We start from the raw sequence: 21434 nt of genomic DNA, 5'->3' as shown, positions 1-21434 counted from the left end.
CAGATTGGGGAAGAGCAGTGTGGTTTCAGAAGTGGTAGAGGATGTGTGGATCAGGTGTTTGCTTTGAAGAATGTATGTGAGAAATACTTAGAAAAGCAAATGGATTTGTATGTAGCATTTATGGATCTGGAGATGGCATATGATAGAGTTGATAGAGATGCTCTGTGGAAGGTATTAAGAATATATGGTGTGGGAGGAAAGTTGTTAGAAGCAGTGAAAAGTTTTTATCGAGGATGTAAGGCATGTGTACGTGTAGGAAGAGAGGAAAGTGAATGGTTCTCAGTGAATGTAGGTTTGCGGCAGGGGTGTGTGATGTCTCCATGGTTGTTTAATTTGTTTATGGATGGGGTTGTTAGGGAGGTAAATGCAAGAGTTTTGGAAAGAGGGGCAAGTATGAAGTCTGTTGGGGATGAGAGAGCTTGGGAAGTGAGTCAGTTGTTGTTCGCTGATGATACAGCGCTGGTGGCGGATTCATGTGAGAAACTGCAGAAGCTGGTGACGGAGTTTGGTAAAGTGTGTGGAAGAAGAAAGTTAAGAGTAAATGTGAATAAGAGCAAGGTTATTAGGTACAGTAGGGTTGAGGGTCAAGTCAATTGGGAGGTGAGTTTGAATGGAGAAAAACTGGAGGAAGTGAAGTGTTTTAGATATCTGGGAGTGGATCTGTCAGCGGATGGAACCATGGAAGCGGAAGTGGATCATAGGGTGGGGGAGGGGGCGAAAATTTTGGGAGCCTTGAAAAATGTGTGGAAGTCGAGAACATTATCCCGGAAAGCAAAAATGGGTATGTTTGAAGGAATAGTGGTTCCAACAATGTTGTATGGTTGCGAGGCGTGGGCTATGGATAGAGTTGTGCGCAGGAGGATGGATGTGCTGGAAATGAGATGTTTGAGGACAATGTGTGGTGTGAGGTGGTTTGATCGAGTAAGTAACGTAAGGGTAAGAGAGATGTGTGGAAATAAAAAGAGCGTGGTTGAGAGAGCAGAAGAGGGTGTTTTGAAATGGTTTGGGCACATGGAGAGAATGAGTGAGGAAAGATTGACCAAGAGGATATATGTGTCGGAGGTGGAGGGAACGAGGAGAAGAGGGAGACCAAATTGGAGGTGGAAAGATGGAGTGAAAAGGATTTTGTGTGATCGGGGCCTGAACATGCAGGAGGGTGAAAGGAGGGCAAGAAATAGAGCGAATTGGAGTGATGTGGTATACAGGGGTTGACGTGCTGTCAGTGGATTGAATCAATGCATGTGAAGCGTCCGGGGTAAACCATGGAAAGCTGTGTAGGTATGTATATTTGCGTGTGTGGACGTGTGTATGTACATGTGTATGGGGGGGGGTTGGGCCATTTCTTTCGTCTGTTTCCTTGCGCTACCTCGCAAACGCGGGAGACAGCGACAAAGTATAAAAAAAAAAAAAAAATATATATATATATATATATATATATATATATATATATATATATATATATATATATATATTCAGAAAAGAAGAGTGAATGTTGGGGTGAAGAGGGTGGTGAGAGTAAGTGAGCTTGAGAAGGAGACCTGTGTGAGGAAGTACCATGAGAGACTGAGTACAGAATGGAAAAAGGTGAGAACAATGGAAGCAAGGGGAGTGGGGGAGGAATGGGATGTATTTAGGGAATCAGTGATGGATTGCGCAAAAGATGCTTGTGGCATGAGAAGAGTGGGAGGTGGGTTGATTAGAAAGGGTAGTGAGTGGTGGGATGAAGAAGTAAGAGTATTAGTGAAACAGAAGAGAGAGGCATTTGGACGATTTTTGCAGGGAAAAAATGCAATTGAGTGGGAGATGTTTTAAAGAAAGAGACAGGAGGTCAAGAGAAAGGTGCAAGAGGTGAAAAAAAGGGCAAATGAGAGTTGGGGTGAGAGAGTATCATTAAATTTTAGGGAGAATAAAAAGATGTTCTGGAAGGAGGTAAATAAAGTGCGTAAGACAAGGGAGCAAATGGGAACTTCAGTGAAGGGCGCAAATGGGGAGGTGATAACAAGTAGTGGTGATGTGAGAAGGAGATGGAGTGAGTATTTTGAAGGTTTGTTGAATGTGTTTGATGATAGAGTGGCAGATATAGGGTGTTTTGGTCGAGGTGGTGTGCAAAGTGAGAGGGTTAGGGAAAATGATTTGGTAAACAGAGGAGAGGTAGTGAAAGCTTTGCGGAAGATGAAAGCCGGCAAGGTAGCAGGTTTGGATGGTATTGCAGTGGAATTTATTAAAAAAGGGGGTGACTGTATTGTTGACTGGTTGGTAAGGTTATTTAATGTATGTATGACTCATGGTGAGGTGCCTGAGGATTGGCAGAATGCGTGCATAGTGCCATTGTACAAAGGCAAAGGGGATAAGAGTGAGTGCTCAAATTACAGAGGTATAAGTTTGTTGAGTATTCCTGGTAAATTATATGGGAGGGTATTGATTGAGAGGGTGAAGGCATGTACAGAGCATCAGATTGGGGAAGAGCAGTGTGGTTTCAGAAGTGGTAGAGGATGTGTGGATCAGGTGTTTGCTTTGAAGAATGTATGTGAGAAATACTTAGAAAAGCAAATGGATTTGTATGTAGCATTTATGGATCTGGAGATGGCATATGATAGAGTTGATAGAGATGCTCTGTGGAAGGTATTAAGAATATATGGTGTGGGAGGAAAGTTGTTAGAAGCAGTGAAAAGTTTTTATCGAGGATGTAAGGCATGTGTACGTGTAGGAAGAGAGGAAAGTGATTGGTTCTCAGTGAATGTAGGTTTGCGGCAGGGGTGTGTGATGTCTCCATGGTTGTTTAATTTGTTTATGGATGGGGTTGTTAGGGAGGTAAATGCAAGAGTTTTGGAAAGAGGGGCAAGTATGAAGTCTGTTGGGGATGAGAGAGCTTGGAAAGTGAGTCAGTTGTTGTTCGCTGATGATACAGCGCTGGTGGCGGATTCAGTGAGAAACTGCAGAAGCTGGTGACTGAGTTTGGTAAAGTGTGTGGAAGAAGAAAGTTAAGAGTAAATGTGAATAAGAGCAAGGTTATTAGGTACAGTAGGGTTGAGGGTCAAGTCAATTGGGAGGTGAGTTTGAATGGAGAAAAACTGGAGGAAGTGAAGTGTTTTAGATATCTGGGAGTGGATCTGGCAGTGGATGGAACCATGGAAGCGGAAGTGGATCATAGGGTGGGGGAGGGGGCGAAAATTCTGGGGGCCTTGAAGAATGTGTGGAAGTCGAGAACATTATCTCGGAAAGCAAAAATGGGTATGTTTGAAGGAATAGTGGTTCCAACAATGTTGTATGGTTGCGAGGCGTGGGCTATGGATAGAGTTGTGCGCAGGAGGATGGATGTGCTGGAAATGAGATGTTTGAGGACAATGTGTGGTGTGAGGTGGTTTGATCGAGTGAGTAACGTAAGGGTAAGAGAGATGTGTGGAAATAAAAAGAGCGTGGTTGAGAGAGCAGAAGAGGGTGTTTTGAAGTGGTTTGGGCACATGGAGAGAATGAGTGAGGAAAGATTGACCAAGAGGATATATGTGTCGGAGGTGGAGGGAACGAGGAGAAGAGGGAGACCAAATTGGAGGTGGAAAGATGGAGTGAAAAAGATTTTGTGTGATCGGGGCTTGAACATGCAGGAGGGTGAAAGGAGGGCAAGGAATAGAGTGAATTGGAGCGTTGTGGTATACCGGGGTTGACGTGCTGTCAGTGGATTGAATCAAGGCATGTGAAGCGTCTGGGGTAAACCATGGAAAGCTGTGTAGGTATGTATATTTGCGTGTGTGGACGTATGTATATACATGTGTATGGGGGGGGGGGTTGGGCCATTTCTTTCGTCTGTTTCCTTGCGCTACCTCGCAAACGCGGGAGACAGCGACAAAGTATAAAAAAGAAAAAAAAAAAAAAAAAAAAATATATATATATATATATATATATATATATATATATATATATATATATATGCTCTGTACATGCCTTCACCTTCTCAATCAATACCCTCCCATATAATTTGCCAGGAATACTCAACAAACTTATACCTCTGTAATTTGAGCACTCACTCTTATCCCCTTTGCCTTTGTACAATGGCACTATGCACGCATTCCGCCAATCCTCAGGCACCTCACCACGAGTCATACATACATTAAATAACCTTACCAACCAGTCAACAATACAGTCACCCCCTTTTTTAATAAATTCCACTGCAATACCATCCAAACCGGCTGCCTTGCCGGCTTTCATATTCCGCAAAGTTTTTACTACCTCTTCTCTGTTTACCAACTCATTTTCCCTAACCCTCGCACTTTGCACACCACCTCGATCAAAACACCCTATATCTGCCACTCTATCATCAAACACATTCAACAAACCTTCAAAATACTCACTCCATCTCCTTCTCACATCACCACTACTTGTTATCACCTCCCCACTTGCGCCCTTCACTGAAGTTCCCATTTGCTCCCTTGTCTTACGCACTTTATTTACCTCCTTCCAGAACATCTTTTTATTCTCCCTAAAATTTAATGATACTCTCTCACCCCAACTCTCATTTGCCCTTTTTTTCACCTCTTGCACCTTTCTCTTGACCTCCTGTCTCTTTCTTTTATACATCTCCCACTAAATTTCATTTTTTCCCTGCAAAAATCGTCCAAATGCCTCTCTCTTCTCTTTCACTAATGATCTTACTTCTTCATCCCACCACTCACTACCCTTTCTAATCAACCCACCTCCCACTCTTCTCATGCCACAAGCATCTTTTGCGCAATCCATCACTGATTCCCTAAATACATCCTATTCCTCCCCCACTCCCCTCAGATTGGGGAAGAGCAGTGTGGTTTCAGAAGTGGTAGAGGATGTGTGGATCAGGTGTTTGCTTTGAAGAATGTATGTGAGAAATACTTAGAAAAGCAAATGGATTTGTATGTAGCATTTATGGATCTGGAGAAGGCATATGATAGAGTTGATAGAGATGCTCTGTGGAAGGTATTTAGAATATATGGTGTGGGAGGCAAGTTGTTAGAAGCAGTGAAAAGTTTTTATCGAGGATGTAAGGCATGTGTACGTGTAGGAAGAGAGGAAAGTGATTGGTTCTCAGTGAATGTAGGTTTGCGGCAGGGGTGTGTGATGTCTCCATGGTTGTTTAATTTGTTTATGGATGGGGTTGTTAGGGAGGTAAATGCAAGAGTCCTGGAAAGAGGGGCAAGTATGAAGTCTGTTGGGGATGAGAGAGCTTGGGAAGTGAGTCAGTTGTTGTTCGCTGATGATACAGCGCTGGTGGCTGATTCATGTGAGAAACTGCAGAAGCTGGTGACTGAGTTTGGTAAAGTGTGTGAAAAAAGAAAGTTAAGAGTAAATGTGAATAAGAGCAAGGTTATTAGGTACAGTAGGGTTGAGGGTCAATTCAATTGGGAGGTGAGTTTGAATGGAGAAAAACTGGAGGATGTGAAGTGTTTTAGATATCTGGGAGTGGATTTGGCAGCGGATGGAACCATGGAAGCGGAAGTGGATCGTAGGGTGGGGGAGGGGGTGAAAATTCTGGGAGCCTTGAAGAATGTGTGGAAGTCGAGAACATTATCGCGGAAAGCAAAAATGGGTATGTTTGAAGGAATAGTGGTTCCAACAATGTTGTATGGTTGCGAGGCGTGGACTATGGATAGAGTTGTGTGCAGGAGGATGGATGTGCTGGAAATGAGATGTTTGAGGACAATGTGTGGTGTGAGGTGGTTTGATCGAGTAAGTAACGTAAGGGTAAGAGAGATGTGTGGAAATAAAAAGAGCGTGGTTGAGAGAGCAGCAGAGGGTGTTTTGAAATGGTTTGGTCACATGGAGAGAATGAGTGAGGAAAGATTGACCAAGAGGATATATGTGTCGGAGGTGGAGGGAACGAGGAGAAGAGGGAGACCAAATTGGAGTTGGAAAGATGGAGTGGAAAAGATTTTGTGTGATCGGGGCCTGAACATGCAGGAGGGTGAAAGGAGGGCAAAGAATAGAGTGAATTGGAGCGATGTGGTATACCGGGGTTGATGTGCTGTCAGTGGATTAAATCAAGGCATGTGTATGGGGGTGGGTTGGGCCATTTCTTTCGTCTGTTTCCTTGCGCTACCTTGCAAACGCGGGAGACAGCGACAAAGCAAAAAAAAAAAAAAAAAAAAAAATATATATATATATATATATATATATATATATATATATATATATATATATATATATATTTTTTGCTTTGTCGCTGTCTCCCGCGTTTGCGAGGAAGCGCAAGGAAACAGACGAAAGAAATGGCCCAACCCACCCCCATACACATGTATATACATACATCCACACATGCAAATATACATACCTACACAGCTTTCCATGGTTTACCCCAGACGCTTCACATGCCTTGATTCAATCCACTGACAGCACGTCAACCCCGGTATACCACATCGCTCCAATTCACTCTATTCCTTGCCCTCCTTTCACCCTCCTGCATGTTCAGGCCCCGATCACACAAAATCTTTTTCACTCCATCTTTCCACCTCCAATTTGGTCTCCCTCTTCTCCTCGTTCCCTCCACCTCCGACACATATATCCTCTTGGTCAATCTTTCCTCACTCATTCTCTCCATGTGACCAAACCATTTCAAAACACCCTCTTCTGCTCTCTCAACCACGCTCTTTTTATTTCCACACATCTCTCTTACCCTTACGTTACTTACTCGATCAAACCACCTCACACCACACATTGTCCTCAAACATCTCATTTCCAGCACATCCATCCTCCTGCGCACAACTCTATCCATAGTCCACGCCTCGCAACCATACAACATTGTTGGAACCACTATTCCTTCAAACATACCCATTTTTGCTTTCCGAAATAATGTTCTCGACTTCCACACATTCTTCGAGGCTCCCAGAATTTTCGCCCCCTCCCCCACCCTATGATCCACTTCCGCTTCCATGGTTCCATCCGCTGCCAAATCCACTCCCAGATATCTAAAACACTTCACTTCCTCCAGTTTTTCTCCATTCAAACTCACCTCCCAATTGACTTGACCCTCAACCCTACTGTACCTAATAACCTTGCTCTTATTCACATTTACTCTTAACTTTCTTCTTTCACACACTTTACCAAACTCAGTCACCAGCTTCTGCAGTTTCTCACATGAATCAGCCACCAGCGCTGTATCATCAGCGAACAACAACTGACTCACTTCCCAAGCTCTCTCATCCCCAACAGACTTCATACTTGCCCCTCTTTCCAAAACTCTTGCATTCACCTCCCTAACAACCCCATCCATAAACAAATTAAACAACCATGGAGACATCACACACCCCTGCCGCAAACCTACATTCACTGAGAACCAATCACTTTCCTCTCTTCCTACACGTACACATGCCTTACATCCTCGATAAAAACTTTTCACTGCTTCTAACAACTTGCCTCCCACACCATATATTCTTAATACCTTCCACAGAGCATCTCTATCAACTCTATCATATGCCTTCTCCAGATCCATAAATGCTACATACAAATCCATTTGCTTTTCTAAGTATTTCTCACATACATTCTTCAAAGCAAACACCTGATCCACACATCCTCTACCACTTCTGAAACCACACTGCTCTTCCCCAATATATATATATATATATATATATATATATATATATATATATATATATATATATATATATATATATATATATATATATATTGTCAATGATATGGCTATGCTTTGGGATTCAGTTGTCCATGCTTGCTCAGCTAACAGTTAAAAATAAAATGGTCTGGCGATGAGAGAAGAGTTGGTGAAAGCCTTGCACAAGATGAAATGTGGCAAAGCAGCTGGAGTGGAAGGTATAGCGGTTAAATTTATCAAGAAAGGGAGTGTTTACGCTGCTGATTGGTTGGTTAGGATTTTGAATTAAGTATCATCATGGTGACATGCCTGAGGACTAGAAGAATGCATATATAGTGCCACAGTATAAAGGCAAGGAAAACAAAAATGAGCATTCAAACTACAATGGTATAAGTTTACTGAACGTACCATACCTGGCAAGTTGTATAAAATAGTGGTATTTAAGTGTGGTGGCATGCACAGAGATTCAGATGGTTTCATGAATGGCAAGTGGGCAAGAAATACTTTGAGAAACAGAAGGATCTACATGAGACATTTACGAATTTAAAGGAAGAAAATGATACAAATGACAGGGTTACTTTGGGGAAGGTGTTACGAATATGTGATGTGGGAGTACAGCCATTACAAACATTAAGGAGTTTTCAATCAAGTAGGTACATGAGTAAGTACAGAGCAGGGAGGGTGGTTCCAAGTGAAGGTGGGTCTGCAACAGTGGCGTGTGATGTCACCACAGTTTTTTAATCTTTTATGGACAGGTGGTGAGGGTGAAGTAAATCCAAGGGTCTTTGAGACAGGAGTAGGTACATAATCTATCGGGGTAAGGGGGGCCTAATAGGTAAGTCTGCTGTTGCTTGATAATGACAGATTTGAGTGAGAAACTGCATTAATTGGTGTCTGAGCAGGTACTCTTACGGAGAGTGCTATGAACTAGCCCTACCTCATGGCAAAATCTCCCTACGGGTACTCTTAGAAGGATGGTACTCTCTCCCTCTTTCTATGAGGTAAATGTTTTACACCAATCTTGTCATAATTCTCACTGCAGGGACTCATAAGTAGGTACTCTAACCCTCAAGGTAAACAAGATAATCAATGGAAGATTTATCATCATTAAGTTCTATGTCTAATAAAAGACAAACTACCTTAACAGATCTAATATAAGACTTAGCAACTTACACAGGGAAACCCTTGTTTTTTAGCATGCTTAACAAATATACTTACTATTTCCTTTGGTAAGGGAACATTTACTTGCATATCCAACTCATTCTTCAAGAAACCAATATCTCCGCCTAAGCCAGCCAATTCATTCTGAAACAAGTTCACATTCAAATTATTGATATATTTGTCAAGTACCCCATAACTCACAAACATATGATCATCATAAAAAGTCACTGATCTATTTGTATTGATAAGTCTAGAGCACATAATGCAAAAAATCAAAACAAAATATACCTTAATGGTAAATGCAACACCATCTGATGGGAATACCAAATCATTTCTCCTGTCAACACTAAGTTCATGTCGAAGGGAAGATTTGAGTGAATGCCCAGCTTGTTCACGAATAGCAAATGCAGTAGATCGTGACAAACACGTGATGTGGCGCCATGCACCATCAAGAATCAGTTTCTGTTGAACCTGTTGGAGAAAAGTTACCTATGAAGAACTTAAAAGTTATCTCAGTGCTTGGATCTTAAAAAAAATCAATAAACATGAACAATATACAGGATTCATATGTCTAATTATATTCTATTATATTATACTTTGGCACTGTCTCTCGCATTAGCGAGGTAGTGCAAGGAAACCCACCCGCATACACATGTATATAAATACACATCCACACACGCACATTTACATACCTATACATCTCAACATATACATATATATACACACAAAGACATATACATATATCATTATTAGTATTTTGCTTTGTCGCTGTCTCCTGCGTTAGTGAGGTAGCACAAGGAAACAGACAAAAAAATGGCCCAACCCACCCACATACACATGTATATCCATACACGTCCACACACGCAAATATACACACCTATACAACTCAACGTATACATATATATACACACACAGATATATACATATATATACAAACACAGACATATATATATATGCACATGTACATAATTCATACTGTCTGCCTTTATTCATTCCCATCACCACCTCACCACACATGCAATAACAACCCCCTCCCACTTCATGTGTGCAAGGTAGCGCTAGGAAAAGACAACAAAGGCCACATTCATTCACAAGTTGTCTGTAGCTGTCATGTAATAATGCACCGAAACCACAGCTCCCTTTCAACATCCAGGCCCCACAGAACTTTCCATGGTTCACCCCAGATGCTTCACATGCCCTGGTTCAATCCACTGACAGCACATTGACCCCAGTATACCACATTGTTCCAATTCACTCTATTCCTTGGACGCCTTTCACCCTTTTGCATATTAAGGCCCCAATCACTCAGAATCTTTTTCACTCCATCTTTCCACCTCCAATTGGGTCTCCCACTTATCCTTGTTCCCTCCACCTCCGACACATATATCCTCTTGGTCAGTCTGTCCTCACTCATTCTCTCCATGTGACCATACCATTTCAAAACACCCTCTTCTGCTCTCTCAACCACGCACTTTATTTTTATTTCCAAACATTTCTCTTACCCTTACATTACTTACTCGATCAAACCACCTCACACCACATATTGTCCTCAAACATCTCATTTCCAGCACATCCACCCTCCTCCGCACAACTCTATCCATAGCCCACGCCTCGCAACCACATAACATTGTTGGAACCACTATTCCTTCAAACATACCCATTTTTGCTTTCCGAGAAAATGTTCTCAACTTCCACACATTCTTCAACGCTCCCAGAACTTTCACCCCCTCCCCACCCTATGATTCACTTCAACCTCCATGGTTCCATCTGCTGCCAAATCCACTCCCAGATATCTAAAACACTTCACTTCCTCCAGTTTTTCTCCATTCAAACTTACCTCCCAATTGACTTGACCCTCAACCATGCTGTACCTAATATTAACCTTGCTCTTATTCACATTTACTCTCACCTTTCTTCTTTCACACAATTTACCAAACTCAGCCACCAGCTTCTGCAGTTTCACATGAATCAGCCACCAGCGCTGTATCATCAGTGAACAACAACTGACTCACCTCCCAAGCTCTCTCATCCACAACAGACTGCATACTTGCCCCTCTTTCCAAAACTCTTGCATTCACCTCCCTAACAACCCCATCCATAAACAAATTAAACAACCATGGAGATATCACATACCCCTGATGCAAACCTACATTCACTGAGAACCAATCACTTTCCTCTCTTCCTACACGTACACATGCCTTACATCTTCGATAAAAACTTTTCACTGCTTCTAATACTTGCCTCACACACCATATATTTTTAATACCTTCCACAGAGCATCTCTATCAACTCTATCATATGCCTTCTCTAGATCCATAAATGCTACATACAAACCCATTTGCTTTTCTGAGTATTTCTCACATACATTCTTCAAAGCACATCCACATCCACACATCCACACATCCTCTACCACTTCTGAAACCATACTGCTCTTCCCCAATCTGATGCTCTGTACATGCCTTCACCCTCTCAATCAATACCCTCCAATATAATTTACCAGGAATACTCAACAAACTTATACCTCTGTAATTTGAGCACTCACTTTTATCCCCTTTGCCTTTGTACAATGGCACTATGCAAGCATTCCGCCAATCCTCAGGTACCTCACCATGAATCATACATACATTAAATAACCTTACCAACCAGTCAACAATACAGTCACCCTTTTTTAATAAATTCCACTGCAATACCATCCAAACCTGCTGCCTTGCCAGCTTTCATCTTCCGCAAAGCTTTTACTACCTCTTCTCTGTTTACCAAATCATTTTCCCCAACCCTGTAACTTTGCACACCACCTCGACAAAAACACCCTATATCTGCCACTCTATCATCAAACACATTCAACAAACTTCAAAATACTCACTCCATCTCCTCACATCACCACTACTTGTTATCATCACTGAAGTTCCCATTTGTTCCCTCGTATTACGCACTTTATTTACCTCCTTCCAAAACATCTTTTTATTCTCCCTAAAATTTAATGAAATGATACTCTCTCACCCCAACTCACATTTGCCCTCTTTTTCACCTCTTGCACCTTTCTCTTGACCTCTTGCCTCTTTCTTTTATACATCTCCCACTCATTTGCATTATTTCCCTGCAAAAATCATCCAAATGCCTCTCTCTTCTCTTTTACTAATAATCTTACTTCTTCATCCCACCACTCACTACCCTTTCTAATCTGCCCACCTCCCAAGCATCTTTTGTGCAAGCCATCACTGCTTCCCTAAATACATCCCATTCCTCCCCCACTCCCCTTACCTCCTTTGTTCTCACTTTTTTCCATTCTGTACTCAGTCTCTCCTGGTACCTCCTTACACAAGTCTCCTTCCCAAGCTCACTTACTCTCACCACACTTTTCACCCCAACATTTTCTCTTCTTTTCTGAAAACCTCTACAAATCTTCACCTTCGCCTCCACAAGATAATGATCAGACATCCCTCCAGTTGCACCTCTCAGCATATTAACATCCAAAAGTCTCTCTTTCGCGCGCCTATCAATTAACACGTAATCCAATAACTCTCTTTCGCCATCTCTCCTACTTACATACGTATACTTATGTATATCTCTCTTTTTAAACCAGGTATTCCCAATCACTAGTCCTTTTTCAGCACATAAATCTACAAGTTCTTCACCATTTCCATTTACAACACTGAACACCCCATGTACACCAATTATTCCCTCAACTGCCACAATCAAATCCCCCATGACTATAACCTGGTCTCATACATCAAAACTACTAGCACACTCACTCAGCTGCTCCCAAAACACTTGCCTCTCATCATCTTTCTTCTCATGCCCAGGTGCATATGCACCCAAATCACCCATCTCTCTCCATCAACTTTCAGTTTTATCCATATTAATCTAGAGTTTACTTTCTTACACTCTATCACATACTCCCACCACTCCTGTTTCAGGAGTAGTGCTACTCCTTCCCTTGCTCTTGTCCTTTCAAGACATTCCCAAACCACTCTTCCCCTTTACCCTTGAGCTTCGTTTCACTCAGAGCCAAAACATCCAGGTTCCTTTCCTCAAACATACTACCTATCTCTCCTTTTTTCTCATCTTGGTTACATCCACACACATTTAGACACCCCAATCTGAGCCTTCGAGGAGGACGAGCACTCCCCGTGTGACTCCTTCTTCTGTTTCCTCTTTTAGAAAGTTAAAATACAAGGAGGGGAGGGTTTCCAGCCCCCCCGCTCCCGTCCCCTTTAGTTGCCTTCTACAACATGTGAGGAGTGCGTGGGAAGTATTCTTTTTCCCCTATCCCCAGGGATAGGAGAGAAATAAAATATAAATACTTTCAAAGGCTTCTTCAACCACAAATGACTTTTTCAGACTTTTCCATAGCAGTTCCAAAGATGTTTGTGTGTGCCAAGCAATTTTCTAAAACCTATGATAGAGAAGTGTTTTATGTTTTCTTCATACAGTTCAATTTAACAAAACAAAATGAATATATCTATCTTCATAATATGTATATCTCCCATGCACACTCATTAAATTCTTCATCAATCACTCTGTAGAGTATCCAACTGAGAAACAATGATTACTGGACTACTAGGTACCCAAACTCTGTGAATGGTTCATACCAGGTTGAGGTTACCTCAGCCACTAGCCCTTATAACCAACCAATCCACCCCTACAACTATACTAATACCACCTTGTAGTGAAAGTGATATCTTGTGGTCCTTACAATGTGGTCCTAAAAAAAAAAGCAATATAAATAGATTCCATAATATCAAACCAGATGCATAATGAGAAGAAATATCATGAGGCAAGATTTTGGGAGCAGTTCAGTAAGTGTGTCAGCTGTTTCAATGTAAGAGACCAGGTATTAGTGATCAGTGATTTGAATGTGAAGGTTGAGGGTATAATTGTTGTGGCATGGGATAATCAGTATCATGAATGGAAATGGTGAACAGCTTTTAAAGTTGTGTCTTGAGGAAAAGATTTGAAGCAGGAAATTTCTATCTATCTAACTATATCTCTAAAGCCTCTTCACACCTGGAACTCCTTTAAGTGGATGGCCATGGCAAAAGAGACTGGGAATACCTGGTTTAAAAAGAGAGATAAGCATAAATAAATGTATGTGAATATGAAAGATGGTCAGTGGATACTACTGGATTACATATTGACAGACATGTACAAGAGACTTTTGGATGTAAATTTGTTTACAGGGGCAGCTTATGGGACCACTATCTTGTAGAGATTTGCGAAGATTTGTTGAGAATTTAGGAAAAGAGGAAACAATATCAGAGAAGAGCAGTGAAAGGTAGTGAGACTGGAAAAGAGACTGTGAAGAAATTCCAGATACTGAGGGTGGAATGGCAAAAGGTGAGAGTAAATGAAGCAAGGTAGTGTGTGAGAATTGGGAGGTCCTTAGGGATGTAGTGCTGGCATGTGTGAGAGATGCACATGGCATGCAAAAGGTGAGAATTGGGTAGATTAGAAAAGGTAATGAGTGGTGGAATAAGAAATCTAAGTTGCTAAAGAAAGACAAGAGAGAGAGGCATTTGGACAGTACTTACAAGTAAGAATGGCAAATGACTGGGGATGTATAAGAGAAAGAGGCAGGAGGTCAAGAGGAAGGAGAAGGGGTTGAAAAAGAGGGCAAATGAGAGTTGGAGTGAGCGAGCATCAGTGAACTTTAGGGAGAAAAAGATGGTGTTTTGGAAGAGGGTTAATAACGTGGAAAAAAAAAGGAACATTGATGAATGGGGCAAAGGGTGAAGTGTTAACAGGTTGTAACGAAGTGATGAAATGAAATTAGCATTTCTAAAGACCGTTAAACGTGTTCCATGATAAGGTGGCAGATGTAGAGGTGGCATGCAAAGTAAGAGAGTGATGGAGAGTGGTTTGATGGAGAGACAAGGTGGTTAAAGCCTTAAGGAGGGATGAAATAAGGCAAGGTGGCTGGAGTGGATGAGACTGCCATAGAATCAATTTAAGCAGCAGGTGACTGTTATACTGATTGCTTAGTTAGGACTTTTAATGCATGTACAGATAATGGTGAGATGTCTGAGCTTTGGCTGAATGCATGTATAGTGCCAGTGTATTAAAGGAAAAGGGTATAAGTTTATTGAGTATGCCTGGTAAAGTTGTATGGGAGGCAAGTGATTGAGAGAGTGAAGGCATGTTCAGGGCACCATAATGAGGAGGAGCAATGTGGTTTGTAACTGTTAGAGGATGTGCGGATCATGTGTTTGCACTGAAGAATGTGTATGAGAAATACTTATGAGAAACAGATGAATTTCTATGAGGCATTTATAGATCTGACAGGGTTGATAGAGATGCCTTGTGGAAGGTCTTATGAATATATGGTGTGGGAAGAAAGCTGCAAGAAGCACTGGGAAGTTTTTATCAAAGGTGTAAGGAACTCCCTCAAGGTGGTGGACACAGTAAAAGTCTCCATAACTAGTGAACTCCAGTGCCACTTCTTAGCCTTTAGAGCCTCGACAGACCACTGGCAGAGAGCACCTCTAGCACAGTGTTTCTAGAGGCTCCTACCAAATGATCTTATCAACTACTTCTACCTAAAGTGTCTACGTAATGCTGCTGCCTAATGTTCCAACCTACTACTTCTACCTAATGCTCTCACCTAATTCTCCTGTCAACTATTTCTACCTATTGCTCCTGCCTAATAATCCTTCCTATCACTTCTATCTTTTGCTCATACCATTTTGCCAAAAGGCAGGGTTAGTGCATAGTGCTCATCACAAGGAAATCTAGGGTTACAAAGAATGAATTGTGTTAATCAAGTGTTGTCCTGTATCATGTGTGCCAACATTCCAAGTGTAGGTGAGGCAGAAAGAAAAGACAGCAACCAGGATCAGACGAGTGCAACTTGACAACCAATAAAGTACTGGCTTATCATGCAGCTGTCACTAACTCTTCTGATAACCTGGCAGGTATATTGGTAATATACCTCCTTTGTCAGTGGCTCCCTGCCAACTACCAACTACCATGATGAAATATATCTACAAAAAGAAATGCCAAACTGAAATGGATAAACTTATCATACTTTGACTTTCAACCAACCACAAATGATCTGCAAATGGTGGTAGACACTGAGTAAATACAAGATATGTTTCTATTGGGATACAGTCTCTGAATTCAGTTTGGGAATATTTGTCGGAGATGAATTTTAAATCTTTTGCTTTCTAGTCATTATAGAACAAATCACCAAAATGTCCTTGATATACCTCCTTTATTTACTAATATTTCAACTCCTAAGGACAGAATACCATTGGTCAAAAAATAAAAAAGTTATCCAAGTTCATACTATAAATTTGCCAAAAAAATATTCTCATTTTTTTGTAATAGTGAAGTAATCATAATGGTGGTAGAGGAAAATTATTTAAGATTTTTATCCCACTATATGAAGGGAAACATGATTTAAGATTTTTATCCCACTATAGGAAGGGTAACATGTCTAGTAAACAAGTGAGGTATGTAGATATCAAAAGGAAAATTGTTTTTTTTTTTTATTAATTTGCAAAAAAAGAAAATCCTTCAGAAAATACTGATCTAAGGTAAAGTGATGTTTCAATACAGTAGCTAAAGCCATGGCAAAGTGTTGAAACAGTACCCTTCATTGATTTTAATTTCAGTGCCCAGAAATTCCTTCTACTTATCTACTAGTCTGATAGATTTCAGCATTATGAAGCCTTGAAATCCATTCTAATAAGAAAAAAAATATCCAGCTAGTGGAATTTATTCCTTGGAGGAGGAGAAAAAAATATCAGCCTATAAGTAGGGTCAGATGCTTTGATGATGAAGTCTCAGCCACAGGGATTGTTCAAAAGAATGGAAATTATATTCTGTCTTGTCTGTCCCAGTTCATTGATGAATTGTGAGTTTTTGCTACTATAACTTCAAGAAACCCTATTGAATCAAAAAAATTATCAGCTTTAATGACAACGAGTCCTCTGGGAAGAAGAACCCATACAGAAACAGTTCATATGTGATTTTAGTTGTATGGCATAAGTGGTGTGCTTGAGAAACAATATTCTTTCCTAGATATTTCCTACTAAATCAGGTGCAGTTCTAATACAGTGGTATGTCTAATATGCTGTAAAATATGCCACACAATTTCTTAGTGCATACATAAGTTGAGAACCTACTAAGGAGAACTGTTAAAATATTATATCAAAACACAAATCACTTCATCATTTGTAGTGCAAGATGAATGTTTTGAACAAAAGGATGATTGGGACTCAGAGAGATAAGCAAGGTTTCTTACTAGACTTTTCTAAATATGTTGATAATTATCAATTCATGAATTAGGTAAGAACCTACTGAAGAGAAACGTGTAAAGAAAAACATAAAGAAATACGGTGTATCAAATCATTCTCTGAGTACAAGATGAACATTTTGATGCAAAAACCATCATTCTGTGATTAGAAGCATTCTACCCCCTATTTTTCCATTATCTTTTCTTAAAATTATCTTTTCTTAATATTCAATTTATTTCGAGGGCATGAGTTACGCAAAGATCTACTACTAAGAACTTTGTTGAAAAAACTGTCTGCATGGCACAGGTCCTTTATTTTTTCATACTTAACAGTCATTTTCAGCATTAGCAAGGTAGCATTAGGAACAGACAAATAAAGGCCACATCCACTCACACCCATTCATTAACTGTAGTGTGTAATGCACTGACATCACAGCTTTATCTAATACAATAAAAAGGTGGCAAATGACGTTTTACACTGTAGGTAGTAAAGAACCGATTCTATGGACATCAACGTGTGGGTAGCACGGCATGTGCCGTGTCACCTGGGTGAATCATGCAGCCAGGTGGGCTCGCACTCTACCAAGATGCTTAAGATACACAAAAAAATGGAAGTAACTTGGGTAGTAAATACATTTATATTCATTTATCATACTAATCGCTGCTTCCCTCATCAGTGAGGTACTGCCAGGAAACAGACACAGAATGGCCCATCCACTCATAACATATATGGAAGGAGGTAAATAAAGTGCGTAAGACAAGGGAGCAAATGGGAACTTCAGTGAAGGGGGCTAATGGGGAGGTGATAACAAGTAGTGGTGATGTGAGAAGGAGATGGAGTGATTATTTTGAAGGTTTGTTGAATGTGTTTGATGATAGAGTGGCAGATGTGGGGTGTCTTGGTCGAGGTGGTGTGCAAAGTGAGAGGGTTAGGGAAAATGATTTGGTAAATAGAGAAGAGGTAGTAAAAGCTTTATGGAAGATGAAAGCCGGCAAAGCAGCAGGAGTGGATGGCATTGCAGTGGAATTTATTAAAAAAGGGGGTGACTGTATTGTTGACTGGTTGGTAAGGTTATTTAATGTATGCATGATTCATGGTGAGGTGCCTGAGGATTGGCGGAATGCGTGCATAGTGCCATTGTACAAAGGCAAAGGGGATAAGAGTGAGTGCTCAAATTACAGAGGTATAAGTTTGTTGAGTATTCCTGGTAAATTATATTGGAGGGTATTGATTGAGAGGGTGAAGGCATGTACAGAGCATCAGATTGGGGAAGAGCAGTGTGGTTTCAGAAGTGGTAGAGGATGTGTGGATCAGGTGTTTGCTTTGAAGAATGTATGCGAGAAATACTTAGAAAAGCAAATGGATTTGTATGTAGCATTTATGGATCTGGAGAAGGCATATGATAGAGTGGATAGAGATGCTCTGTGGAAGGTATTAAGAATATATGGTGTGGGAGGCAAGTTGTTAGAAGCAGTGAAAAGTTTTTACCGAGGATGTAAGGCATGTATACGTGTAGGAAGAGAGGAAAGTGATTGGTTCTCAGTGAATGTAGGTTTGCGGCAGGGGTGTGTGATGTCTCCATGGTTGTTTAATTTGTTTATGGATGGGGTTGTTAGGGAGGTGAATGCAAGAGTTTTGGAAAGAGGGGCAAGTATGCAGTCTGTTGTGGATGAGAGAGCTTGGGAAGTGAGTCAGTTGTTGTTCGCTCATGATACAGCGCTGGTGGCTGATTCATGTAAGAAACTGCAAAAGCTGGTGACTGAGTTTGGTAAAGTGTGTGAAAGAAGAAAGTTAAGAGTAAATGTGAATAAGAGCAAGGTTATTAGGTACAGTAGGGTTGAGGGTCAAGTCAGTTGGGAGGTAAGTTTGAATGGAGAAAAGCTGGAGGAAGTGAAGTGTTTTAGATATCTGGGAGTGGATCTGGCAGCGGATGGAACCATGGAAGAGGAAGTGAATCATAGAGTGGGGGAGGGGGCGAAAATTCTGGGAGCCTTGAAGAATGTTTGGAAGTCGAGAACATTATCTCGGAAAGCAAAAATGGGTATGGTTGAAGGAATAGTGGTTCCAACAATGTTGTATGGTTGCGAGGCATGGGCTATGGATAGAGTTGTGCGCAGGAGGGTGGATGTGCTGGAAATGAGATGTTTGAGAACAATATGTGGTGTGAGGTGGTTTGATCGAGTAAGTAATGTAAGGGTGAGAGAGATGTGTGGAAATAAAAAGAGTGTGGTTGAAAGAGCAGAAGAGGGTGTTTTGAAATGGTTTGGTCATATGGAGAGAATGAGTGGGGAAAGATTGACCAAGAGGATATATGTGTCAGAGGTGGAGGGAACGAGGAGAAGTGGGAGACCAAATTGGAGGTGGAAAGATGGAGTGAAAAAGATTTTGAGTGATCGGGGCCTGAACATACAGGAGGGTGAAAGGCGTGCAAGAAATAAGAGTGAATTGGAACGATGTGGGATACTGGGGTCGACGTGCTGTCATTGGATTGAACCAGGGCATGTGAAGCGTCTGGGGTAAACCATGCAAAGTGTGTGGGGCCTGGATGTGGAAAGGGAGCAGTGGTTTCGGTGCATTATTACATGACAGCTAGAGACTGAGTGTGAACGAATGGGGCCTTTGGTGTCTTTCCTAACACTACCTCACACACATGAGGGAGTTGTTATTCCTTGTGTGGTGAGGTGGCAATGGGAACAAATAAAGGCAGCCTATGAATTATGTACATGTGTATATATGTATATGTCTGTGTGTGTATATATATATGTGTACATTGAGATGTATAGGTATGTATATTGTGCGTGTATGGACATGTATGTATATACATGTGTATGTGGGCGGGTTGGGCCATTCTTTCGTCTGTTTCCTTGCGCTACCTCGCTAACGCGGGAGACAGCGACAAAGCAAAATAAATAAAAAATAAATAATCAACATATGTATGTTTTGGGAGCAACTGAGTGAGTGTGTTAGTAGTTTTGATGCATGAGACTGGGTTATAGTGATGGGTGATTTGAATGCAAAGGTGAGTAGTGTGGAAGTTGATGCACATGGGGTGTTCAGTGATGTAAATGGAAATGGGGAAGAGCTTGTAGATTTATGTGTTAAAAAAGGACTGGTGATTGGGAATACCTGGTTTAAAAAGAGAAATATACATAAGTATACGTATGTAAATAGGAGAGATGGCCAGAGAGCATTATTGGATTACGTATTAATTGATAAGCGTGCGAAAAAGAGACTTTTGGATGTTAATGTGCTGAGAGGTACAACTGGAGGGATGTCTGATCATTATCTTGTGGAGGCGAAGGTGAGTGAAGATTTGTAGAGGTTTTCAGAAAAGAAGAGAGAATGCTGGGGTGAAGAGAGTGGTGAGAGTAAGTGAGCTTGGGAAGGAGACTTGTGTGAGGAGGTACCAGGAGTGACTGAGTTCAGAATGGAAAAAGGTGAGAACAAAGGACGTAAGGGGAGTGGGGGAGGAATGGGATGTATTTAGGGAAGCAGTGATGGCTTGCACAAAAGATGCTTGTGGCATGAGAAGCGTGGGAGGTGGGCAGATTAGAAAGGGCAGTGAGTGGTGGGATGAAGAAGTAAGATTATTAGTGAAAGAGAAAAGAGAGGCATTTGGACGATTTTTGCAAGGAAATAATGCAAATGACTGTGAGATGTATAAAAGAAAGGTGCAAGAGGTGAAAAACAGGGCAAATGAGAGTTGGGGTGACAGATTATCATCAAATTTTAGGGAAAATAAAAAGATGTTTTGGAAGGTGGTAAATAAAGTTCGTAAGACAAAGGAACAAATGGGAACTTCAGTAAAGGAGGATAATGGGAAGGTAATAACAAGTAGTGGTGATGTGAGAAGGATATCGAGTGAGCATTTTGAAGGTTTGTTGAATGTGTTTGATGATAGAGTGGCAGATATAGGGTGTTTTGGTTGAGATGGTGTGCAAAGTGAGAGGGTTAGGGAAAATGATTTGGTAAACAGAGAAGAGGTAGTAAAAGCCATGCGGAACATGAAAGCCGGCAAGGCAGCAGGTTTGGATGGTATTGCAGTGGAATTTATTAAAAAAGCGGATGACTGTATTGTTGACTAGTTGGTAAGGTTATTTAATGTATGTATGACTCATGATGAGGTGCCTTAGGATTGGTGGAATGCTTGCATAGTGCCATTGTACAAAGGCAAATGGGATAAAAGTGAGTGCTCAAATTACAGAGGTATCAGTTTGTTGAGTATTCCTGGTAAATTATATGGGAGGGTATTGATTGAGAGGGTGAAAGCATGTACAGAGCATCAGATTGGGGAAGAGCAGTGTGGTTTCAGAAGTGGTAGAGGATGTGTGGATCAGGTGTTTGCTTTGAAGAATGTATGTGAGAAATACTTAGAAAAGCAAATGGATTTGTATGTAGCATTTATGGATCTGGAGAAGGCATATGATAGAGTTGATAGAGATGCTCTGTGGAAGGTATTAAGG

The 21434-nt window shown here is 41.1% G+C and overlaps 1 protein-coding gene across 1 annotated transcript in view; it reads right to left on the bottom strand.

The window, feature by feature from the left end:
- LOC139756458 (sorting and assembly machinery component 50 homolog A) overlaps nucleotides 1–21434 on the bottom strand; it is a 293888-nt gene that overhangs the window by 70108 nt on the left and 202346 nt on the right. Inside the window, exons 7-8 of the mRNA XM_071675915.1 lie at nucleotides 9023–9205; nucleotides 8747–8878 (exon numbers count right to left, since the gene is read on the bottom strand). Of these exons, the coding sequence (XP_071532016.1) occupies nucleotides 8747–8878; nucleotides 9023–9205 (315 nt within the window). The remainder of the gene's footprint in view (nucleotides 1–8746; nucleotides 8879–9022; nucleotides 9206–21434) is intronic.

The sequence above is a fragment of the Panulirus ornatus genome, chromosome 21 (genome assembly GCF_036320965.1).
Source record: "Panulirus ornatus isolate Po-2019 chromosome 21, ASM3632096v1, whole genome shotgun sequence".
In the NCBI taxonomy this organism is placed as follows: domain Eukaryota; kingdom Metazoa; phylum Arthropoda; class Malacostraca; order Decapoda; family Palinuridae; genus Panulirus; species Panulirus ornatus.
The sequence above is the reverse complement of the archived record's forward strand: the minus strand, read 5'-3'. Positions and strand labels throughout refer to the sequence as shown.